Below are 10,681 nucleotides of genomic sequence, written 5' to 3'. Positions count from 1 at the left end.
GAGGCACTAACAAAAATATTTCAGTTCTGGTTTTTTGCGACCTGCCCCACGAACTTCGGCGAAAAGGAGGGAGCGCTCGTGTCGTAATACTGATACCGCCGGTTACACTAAATAAAATCCTGTAGTTTAGTTGTGAAATGTTCATACAGGTTTGAAGAGTTTAAGCTCTATTAAGCCAAACATAAAAGAACAGAAACGATTTTTTTCTCAATAATTACTGACCCTCATAAAATCCTATTGTTCTCTCTCAGCATTATATCGGCGATTTCAGCCTGAGAAAGTATTCATATTCAGTCAAGTCCAACTGTCTGAGGAAAACGGTGGCGGTCCTTTTTGGTAGCAGGGAAATTATCAGGGGTAATCCTAAACGCGCTAAAACGTTCAATATTGCAGTGGGCTGGCTGCACTGCAATATTTTTAATAATGCAGCCTGCTTCCAGCAATATTTTTAATATTGCTGCATGACTGTGGTATTTACTTCGTTACTTTTCCACTCAGTAATTTTTGAAAATTCGCGAATGTCCGCGCATAATTTATGATGAAGATCTGAAGTTAAAAAGTAAATGAATACACCATGAGAAGTACCATTCCAGGAGACGTACAGACGAAAACATTTTACAGTTTATTTAGAGCACATCTGACAATGACAGTCTTTCTCACTTGTAAGAAATAACAATTTTCGTACTGTGAGTACTAATTACAACTGACTGATTATAATCTTCGCTCTGGTTTTCGTCTAAAACCTTTTCGCTTAACCCCTGTAACCCTGTTTCTTCCCTTTGTCCATCATATTTTTGCTCAACATCATTGTTAAACAGTTTTTCATTTTTTTCCTTGACGTCTATTTCTGCCCTCTTAGGAGTCGCTCCCTGCAAGATTTCACTTGCTTTCCTTTTAAGTGTTGATGAGGTACACTTATACTTCCTAACCCCATCACATGATCGGTGACCAGTGGTTTCTACAATAACTTGTTCTGGCACACCACCTTCGTACAATCGTGTGGCGCAACTTCGTCGAAGGGCAACGGCAGCGGCATTTTCCGACCTCTGGCTCTGCGTTATGAAAATGGCAGATTCGTCTTCCGAAGAATCCTCCATCAAGCTTCAAAACAGTAGCAACTCTTTGCCTTCCAACAAACAACTCAAATAACCAAGTGCATTGCGTTAATATACAATGCAAATTACGTTTGCATGAAATTCAATCACACACCTGAAAGATGTGGAAAGTTACATAATCTTTACAAGGATTTAACAATGACTAAATTCCGGGAAATGAAAAGGGTTATGTAATTTGTATAACTACTAGACAATACGTGCTAATTGCATTGTTGGAGAGAAAATAGTAGGAATTCATGAGAGTCAATGATTATATCATCTTTGCAAGTAGTTAACAATGGCTGAATTGGGGAATGAAAAAGGATTATGCAATTTGTATTATTACTGGACAATGCTTGCCAGTTGCATTGTTGGTGTACCAAAACATCAATATGAAGGGGCGACTGAAATCGTCGATGTAATGCAGAGAGAGAACAATAGGATTTTATGAGGGTCAATAATTATAATAGTTAATTACTGAGGTTCGCAGCATTATTGGGTATAATGCTGCGAACCTCAGTAATTATCTATTAAATAGCACGTTGACCGAATTCTAATTAAGAGTTAAACGAGACTTACCTGTTGGTTGAAGTTTGATTGCAATTCTATGAGTCATTGCTCAGGAGCTAGGAAGTCAGGTGAGATAGAGCGCGGGAACCTGGGCAATCAGTCTTTAAATCCTGTTAGTGGACACATTCCCAAAGCATAGTAATGGTGGGAGAGTGTGTATTAGGTCCACTTTTGGTAACTGCAGTAGGGTGGGTGTGTCTTCTTAGCTCCTGACATCTAACATCTATGCGGTGAAAGAATTTTATCACCAAAGTTAACAACTTTCTGAATGGGTTTGTCATAAAACTTTCGAAAAGTGCTTTCACTAGACTACCCTGCTGCATCCGTCATGGTATTTATGGGTGTGTTACCTGATTCTGCAGCCGAGGTGGAAGTAACTCGGGTACCATGAGCAGCAAAAATTTGTGTGTTAATACCAGCTTTTTTTTAAGACATTCTTTACCCACCGACTTATGGTGTCTCGACTTACAAGTTTTAAAGGTTTACAATAACTCAACCACAAGGCATCATGTCCAGCTCTCACTGATTCTGTTTTCTTAACATACTCCAGAAGGTTGGTTATAACATATAAGCGCTTATCGATTGGGTAAACCCTCAAATCTAACTGTCCCTGCTGCTTCCCAGGTTTGGAGGTTTTCAAGAGTTAAGTTATTTCAAAACGAACAGAGTCATCAGAGCTCCTCGTGCTAATAACAGTAAGGGTGTGAACAGTTTCATATCGCTGGCCAGAGAGCAGGGTAACTAACATGACAGTCTTGAGTGTTATGTCCCTGAGGTTAAACTGCTAAGGTGGCGATAAAGTTTGCAAGTAGTCCAGAACAATAGAAACATACCATATGTTTCTGTATCTTGGCAGTGATGGTCTTGTTTCAAAGACACCTTACATGAATCGGATAACCAGGGGGTGATTTCCAAATGAACCACTATCAGGAAGTCAGATAATAATGGACAGAGCACTTCTGGCTGTGATAATTGCACTGTATGACAAACCACTTGCAAACTGGTCATGAAAAAACTCTCGTTCAGCGTCTTTATCCTCGTTTCCGCTCATTCTATGAAAAAATTTTGTGCGCCGTTCGATCACACAACTGACCACTCGAAGGTCAACGCTCGAACTGGTTGCTCAGGTTCCCACGCTCTATCTCACGTGAATTACGAGCGACTTAGACCAGCGAAGAAATAGAATTAGTATGATATTCGTCACATTTTGTTTTCCTTTTTCGTCACGAGACAGAATCATTTGCCAAAATTTAGCCGTTTAAAATGTTTAAAAAATCAATCGATGTGTTCTAAAAGCTCTGCCCTACTACCTTTTCTTTTTGAAATGGTTAAAATCTACGATTTATGAAGCTACCAATATAAACGGTCGGAGTTTGCTCAACAGACCAATTTGTATAGTTTTGCAATCACACTAGCAAAATCGCCAAAGTTTGAAGTCACAACGGCGAAGGAAATTAATAAGTGCGAGATGTGCAAGATGTTTTTTACATTACTATGCTTTTGAACATCTTATTAGAAGAAATCAACCGGAGTTTTCAATGATCTGGTCTGGACTTGAGAAATATCACCCAAGAAAGAAAGAGTACTTTTGACCAATTTCAGAAAGCTGTCTAACGGGTGTTTTAAATAGATTATGGCGAACCTCTGAACAAACGCACATCAAAATTGAAAATCTTTCCAAACCCCTTATATATCACACGATTTAGGAATATAAACAATTTCTTGCTGCATGCGGTGTGTTACGGGAAGTGAACTTGTAAACTTTTGAAATTTTTCGATGTTGCAAGAGGTCAAAAAAGGGCCTTTTGCAGCTTTGATTACTGAGAGCTCTCAGAATTTCCTTTGACGTATTTCCAGAAACCAGTGTCGTTTTATTTACTTGCTACCAAAGATAGTTTGATAGGTAAAGTTTAAGGCAAAACCTTTTTCCGATGCGAAACGCCTTGGACCGCTCTTACAGAGATCACCACTTAAAAGAAAAACGTCAAATTCCTATAATCGTAAATCCACAGATAAATACTGGACTTTGTCATTATGTTATATCTGTCAGTACAACTTCGGTTGTTGGTAATAAACGGGAGTTGAAAGTAATGAAATCTTTCAAATATAAATTTTCTTCAGACAGTTACAGAGTGCGCGGCGCGACACTATTTACAAGAATTTTATTTTCTGCGCAAATTTTGTCGAGATTTTCATAGGATTGAGGCAATTTTTGACATACTTTCAAAATGTAACTGCACACAATTCTGGCCGAGAACTGGAATTTTGTACGATTGTTCCTTATTCATCCAAGAATTTCTTGCATATACAAACAGAAAGCGAATGCTTACGCAAAAAATTAAATACCCAGCAGCGCACGGCTCAAAATTAGGTCTTAAGACCTAATTACTCCCTCTGAATCTCCAAAACTAAGAACTACGACAAATCAAGAAATATTTAAACATAAACTGACAGTTTTGTTCTGTGAAAGCTCCGGCAGTTAATGTAAGTTTAAGGGTTGTAAAACTTACTAAGTAACTTGTTTTCAAACTTTATTACACCCATTTTGAAACCACTGGTGGTCCCTGTAATCTGATTGGCTCTGATTGATGCGATTTATTCACGAATCGCTCCATTTTTTGCTTTAAATCGCATCTTTTTCTTAGCCAATGAGGAGGCTACACTAACAAAAAAACAACCAACCAGATTTCAAGGCTTGTTTAAAGTAACCGATCAAATTGCAGGAAAATGAAAGACAAAGAGTATCATGTGGCAAATTTTGCAACTTTTGTTTCCAAAACTCTTACTTTCCCCCCCCCCCCCCCAAACTGGATGAATTTAATTTCGAGCCAGCTCAGTACTGCATCAATAAAATATTTGAACTGACCTAGTCCTGTATTTGGGTGATTTCAGAATGGATTTAGTAAAGTGGTAATTGAACCTCGTGTCGTGCAATTTTGGTCTGAAATCATACTTGTAATTTCAAATCACGCGTATGATTTCAGCCCAAATTGCACTCCGCTCAGTTCAAGTACCATTATTAACCCGTTTTGTGTGAGAGTAACAAAAACTCAAATTTACTTCGAAGTGTTCAGTTACACGTACTTCACTCAACTTTTCTTCGTTTATTACGGTAGTGGTTAACAATTGCCTACATAGCCTTGCTACGAAATGCAACATTGATGACAACTATTACAAAATAAAGAGAAGACTTACCTAATCATGGTGTTGTTGTGGCAAAACGAAATTATATTGGCAAAATCAAGTCAATGGTACTCGCAATTGACGCAAAATTTACGGTAACAGTTAGCTTTGTCGAGCATAACTGTTGGCTACCGGTGAAGCTTTTTACGATGACGGGAGGTCATCTAGGTAAAGGCAATATTGGTGATTGCATTGGTAGGAGTAACCGCGAAAAAATACTTAACCCCGTTCCCAAGGTCCTCTCTCTTCCTTGTAGAACCAGAAACCACGTGACGGGCACTTTGCTCTCGTGCACAAATAAATAAATACCACAGGCCCTGACTAAGTGTGGGGAAAGAAAAAAATCTCAGCAAGTGTCTTTAGGTAGTCAAGAATGGTTCAGAGTTGTAAAGAGGTAAAGTCAGCTCTTCCTGCTTTAAATCAGAAGTACTTTATTTTAGCAAATTGACGCAAGGGTTCACTTGTCAGGCTAACTGAAGTAAACTCTACTCGAATCAACGCGAATCAGAGAGAGCAAGGGAAATTATCGTGAAAGATGTGCTAAAATGTCAAAGCAGGGAAAAGCAACTCGTATTCAAGTAAACAAAGGCAGAATAAGGACCACATTCTCTTCAACACTGAATCTGAAAGTCTGCAAAACATACAAGAATCATGCCTGAATATTGAATCAGGAAAGCATGGAAAACTGCGGTTTGAACGGTCTTTACCGCGTACCGCTGGGTCTGTACTTCTGTAAAATAATGCTCTTTCGCTAATGACCCCTCAAAATACGGGGGAATAATATTTAGGTGTCTTCATTTATGTGCTTCAAGTAGAAAGAATAACATCTCCTTTACCACCGAGGAGAAAATACCGTTTTTACCGCACTTTTACCTCGGAAAAAATGTTGTATTTCTGTCAAAAGCGATATGACGGTAGCCGTGCTTAAACCATGAAGTAATGCTGTCCTAAACAAAAATAGAAACGCAAGAACAAACATCTGTTTTGGTAACTTCCAGCCGAAATAAATCAGTAGTAGGAATAAGATTATTTTAACCCCAAAAAGAAACCTTCCCAGTATATCTCTGTCCGTGACAATAACTTTACAAATTATCATTGCGCAAAAAAAGGGAAATTCCCTGGGTGTACCATGTCACCAGGAATAAACTCAGTATTCTCTTTGTATTTTTAATTTGTTTCTTAAAAATTCTTTCACTCCCAAGATTTCATTTGAAGTTTTCCTTACTGTCGGCCATACAATTCTTAAGAAGGTAGTTCGGGGAATTTGGGATCAACTAAAAATTCCTTTATTTAAATTTTTCTTCATTCTCACCTCTTATCTGCTTGAGATTGTTTTAATATTGACAGAAGAAATTCTTTCTTGGTTATTCTTGAGAGTTGAGGGATCAACACACGTGGCGCTATGCGCCGGACGTTCTCCTTGAATATTTGTGTGCTTCAATCCTGAGTCGAAAGATCAAAGATAATTTTTTTTATATGATTTTAAAAAAAATAACCTGTTCGAGTTGTCAATCCTTCTCTACCTAGATCGGCTGCAAGTTCACGTATCTCAACAAAATAACTTGGAGCACTGGGACCAATATTTATTCTGAACTACGATATGTCAGTGGGTTATCATTTATTCATATTCACCTTATGTGAACCTAGCTTTGAAAATTTTTAATTCCACGTGTTTTTCCTCGCGAAAGATGAGCAAGAAAAAGTTCGATAGCTTTCAGTTATGTGATTTATGTGGAAGACTGGTGTATTCTCGTCAATCAGCTGATCACAGGGCGGTATGTGAAGCAGATTCGTCCAGCGACGATCATAAGTGCGCGTTCATACAAGATGGCGTCCTACACGCTCTTGTTGTGGAGACGAACAACAAAATGTTTTCAGGTTCGTCAGATAGATTTGAGCAAAGGTTAAAAGTGATTTTGCTTTAAAGTTTAACCTAGGTGTTTGCAATCCTAGAGTTATGTTAGTTCTGAATTGGAACGACCACGGGTCCAAGGAGAAAATGGGGGTCGTGGGTTGTTTTCTAATTGAGGAGGGGTGTTCTGACCGGTATTCCCTCCTAACGGGAAATACTTTTGGTCCTGATCATTCATCACTCGCCCCAGTCATTCTTAAACCTCAGTGAAAGGATATTTACTTAGGGACAGACTTCCCGAAGTTATCATTGGTTGCTTACAAGAGGTTTAAGTTACATTTGTCATGTATAGTTAACTGTTAACGGAGAAAGAAATTTCTGCCATCAGCGAAAGAACCAATGTGGGATTTAGCACTGATGAAGATAAAGATATAAATCATTTGAGGTCGGTAAATAAAATGGATGAACATATTGAGAAACCTTCCATTTTTAATCACGAGAAAGAAGATGCCATGATAAGCAGCCGAAATGCAACTCCGAAGGTCATGTGTTAGGATCGGCTGTTTTCGTCAGAACCAAAAGACCAAAGTGTTTCCAAAGTCGAATTCTCATTGTGAATCATCGGACGAAGGTGTTCAAAACCGTTTTGGTGTAGAGACTTCTAGAGTGGTACTCGATGAAAATGACAATTGGCAAAATGGCAAAGTAATACTACAAAACCCATAAGTGGCCAATGATTTCGATAGACTGAATAAAAAGTGGAACTGTCAGACTCAGGGACACTTGATTCCCCAGTACATGAGGCAAATCCTACACGAACACAGAAAACTTCATGTGACCGAAGTGCAAAGGACTTTCCGGCTTACATGAGGAAAGTGCAAAGAAAGAAGGAGAAAAAGAAAAATGACAAAATAGAAAAAATATTCTTTGTATAATCAATTCTGACAAACAAACTTGTTAATCATCGAAGTGTTTGCTCAACCAACCGGTATCTTGTGGAAGCGTCAAGTGAAAAGGAGAAAACATGGAGTCTTATCTGAGATATAAAGACGCAAAAAAAATTTCTGCTGTCATCCATCATCACTGGGGCTGAGATTGGGGTGGAGACTGGGCCGAGTCTGCCAAAAAGGAGTTTTAAAGGAATTACCTGACCCTTCCTTGGACATTTATTACCTGACTCATATTTGACTCATCAGAACAAATGAGTTTCTATGCTATCAGATTTATTTCAGTTTTGGCCCAAATTTTTCACAATTTCACATTCTTTTTCAACTCGCAAGTGCTAAATCTGCGTAGTTGTCGAAGAATCTCTTTTTTTATCTCCAAGGAAGGTTGTTAATCTCCAGATTTTGGGTGCAGGAGATCCGGATCAATCCTTCGATACTGGCATCTTTTGCCAGTAAACCCAGAAAGACAATGACAAGCTCTGACCCTTTCCTGACCAATTCTCAAGGCGAAACACGTTCCTCCATGCAAACAATGCATTTCTCGATCTTCTTCGGCCGTACAGGCTGAAGGAAGAAAAAAGACATAAACGAAGGAAACGATAATTATTACTTGTGTTATAATAAAGTTTGCCTTATCCCTTTATAACGTTCTGTAATATACTTATGATCCTCTCCCCTCATGGGCAGTTAATTGACAGTCATTTTTCTATACTATATTGGAGACGACTGATTCCCCCCTCGTCACCCTCTTTCCTGCAAATCATATGATTCCCCCCCCCCCCCCGCCACGTGATAAAAAATGGCTGGCTCACTATTCATCAATTAGTTGCCCCTGAGATTAGGTACAGACTGCTTAAATGCACCGAGCACAATCTGTTAGAAGAAAGCGCATTGATAGTCCGAATACTACAACATAAAGCGTGAAACTCTGACCTGTTAAATAAATTGTTTTTATGACTGATAGAGATGTCGTTACATAATACTTTTTTCTTTGCGCTATATTGTAACTGAGGTGAATAAAAAATATCAAGAAAACAGAAAATTTAAATTTGGAGGGAAGATATTATGGTCTGCAAGGAAAACTTACGTAGCTTGTGAGTTCCTCCGTTATCACCTTGAAAGCAAAAAAAAAAAGACATCATAAAAATTTTACATAACTTCTTTAATACTGTTGCAAATAGCCAAATCAACTTTTGCTGGGTAAGGAATGAAGAAAAAGCGAGAATGTTGAATGATTTTTAAGGAGATGATACCAGATTTTGTACTCATCGTGAGGAGGGTCACTTGAAATGAACCGAACACTTTATTAAACGGCTAACTGATTGAACTGTTGACATTTACCAGGATTACTTAAATCTCAAAGAAAACACATACAAACTGCTCCAAGAGGGTAGCAAAAGGGTTTATCCGCTTTAGGCCCAAAATTAATGCGGGAGGCATAAATTTTACTTGCTTGAAATACTGGTAATAGAGAGTTTTAGATCCACGTTTGGTGTATTCACCGCTACCATTGTGGTTAGAAGCTAGAAGTCTCGAGATTTTTAGCTTTTCAGACCGACGTCCGCTTTCACTTTAAAAAAAACAATCAACATGTGCGCCGCCAACTTGAATCACACAAAGGATGGAAGTCCTTGGTTTCAAACACAAAATGTGGATAAAAGATTAGTTTTCTTACGTCCCAAACGGATTGATTGTAAAGAAAATACTTCACTTCACATATATTTATAGGATGTACGTGAGAACTTTTGAACAAGAAGGAAAAAAGTTCCACAACCTGAAACTGCCTTGTCCAAAGTTCAAACGTGGACGGCAAATAGCGAACGGGACCACTGGAGTCTGGTCACGTGACTCTTAGAAGTTTTCGGTCACACGTATTCAGAGACAAACGTGGCTCTAAAAGTCCCTGATGTTGAAATCACACGTGCCGCGCCCCCCACAAAGCGCAAAGAAGCACAAAACTTAAGTTCGATTGGTTTAAGGTGACGCGACTTTCCTAGACTAATTGAGGAGAGTAATGAAGAAAAAAATTGATGGAGTAAAGGATTTCTTTTGAAAACCAATTGAAAATTACTCGAACATGATGCGTATAAACTAAGAATCACACTGACTTACGGGCTTTTCCTTTACCAGCTTCCACCGTCGCACAAACCACCCAAGCAGCACCAATCAGAATCAGAGCAATCTTCATTGTGGATAAGCGTCTTCTTTTGCAACTGAAAAATAAAGCTTCTTGTAGAGTAAACTCTTCTGCCACGGTCAGATCTGCGGTGAGGTTTGCTTGAATATCGTCTAGTATATATTAGACTCACAAATCTAAATATTTAAAAAATGTTCCCATCCTTTTGTTCCCAAGCAACAGGTTATAAAATCAACACCAATCACCACTCGTTCAATCTTGATTTTTACGACACTTCAGCCGCCCTTTCTAGCTTGTAGCTGTCTTGTTATGTGATTTCAAATGATGTTTTCTTCTTTTTTTTCTATTGAATCTTTCCTATTGATTGGTATTTTACAGGTTTTTATTTATGAATGAAGAAACTTTTTATTGTCTCGTACCGTGTTTTCACTTTTTTTCCTAGTTTCACATTAACTCCTTAAAACCCTTTTTATGGATATTAGTGTAATTGCCATTGTTAAGAATGAGGAATGTGTGAGCTCTTTAGCCAGGCAGCAAATCAGACGTTTAAAAACAGACGTTTGCATAACACCATGGTACAAAACACTGTACAGTAGAGGAACGACAGTGAAATAGGAGCGAATAATGATAAGGATTCGTTGTGTTTTAACACGGCATTAGGAATCAGGGGAGAGCATGCCTTGTGGACCAATTGGTAAAAATGGCCGATCCATTTGGGAAGAGTTGTGTAGAGACTGACGGCTTAATTCTGCTCTTGGAATCACAGGATCCTTGAGTTCACTATAGCGCCAGTTTAATTAAGGTTTATTTCTGTTACGTATAGTTAGCAAAAAGAACTATTTCTCTTTTGCTAACGCTGTTTTGTTACAAAGCGTTTGGTTATGACCATGAATAAGGG

The 10,681-nt window shown here is 38.5% G+C and overlaps 1 protein-coding gene and 1 long non-coding RNA gene across 2 annotated transcripts; both read right to left on the bottom strand.

The window, feature by feature from the left end:
* Positions 1 to 270: 270 nt before the first annotated feature.
* On the bottom strand, positions 271 to 1,631 carry LOC149034966 (uncharacterized). The gene is made up of 2 exons (XR_016182148.1): positions 1,045 to 1,631; positions 271 to 777 (listed from the first exon to the last, which is right to left on the bottom strand). It is a non-coding gene; the product is annotated as an uncharacterized LOC149034966 (long non-coding RNA).
* A 6,274-nt stretch (positions 1,632 to 7,905) lies between these two features.
* LOC113671323 (protein spitz) lies at positions 7,906 to 9,961 on the bottom strand. Its single transcript, XM_027187535.2, has 3 exons — positions 9,759 to 9,961; positions 8,734 to 8,760; positions 7,906 to 8,210 (listed from the first exon to the last, which is right to left on the bottom strand). Exons 1-3 carry the CDS (start codon positions 9,832 to 9,834, stop codon positions 8,035 to 8,037), a joined length of 279 nt encoding a protein of 92 aa, XP_027043336.2. The 5' UTR covers positions 9,835 to 9,961; the 3' UTR covers positions 7,906 to 8,034.
* Positions 9,962 to 10,681: the final 720 nt, after the last annotated feature.

This window comes from Pocillopora damicornis, chromosome 13, assembly GCF_964200805.1.
Source record: "Pocillopora damicornis chromosome 13, jaPocDami1.2, whole genome shotgun sequence".
NCBI lineage: Eukaryota > Metazoa > Cnidaria > Anthozoa > Scleractinia > Pocilloporidae > Pocillopora > Pocillopora damicornis.
This window is presented reverse-complemented; position numbering and strand designations above follow the sequence as displayed.

Bases quoted from the DNA above. Each gene is read 5' to 3' on its own strand.
- LOC113671323 (XM_027187535.2), bottom strand. From the start codon at position 9,834: ATGAAGATTGCTCTGATTCTGATTGGTGCTGCTTGGGTGGTTTGTGCG. The intron at 8,761-9,758 runs GTAAGTCAGTGT...TTTGCTTTCAAG, and splicing joins AGCTGGTAAAGGAAAAGCCC to GTGATAACGGAGGAACTCAC. The intron at 8,211-8,733 runs GTAAGTTTTCCT...TTCTTCCTTCAG, and splicing joins CGGAGGAACTCACAAGCTAC to CCTGTACGGCCGAAGAAGAT.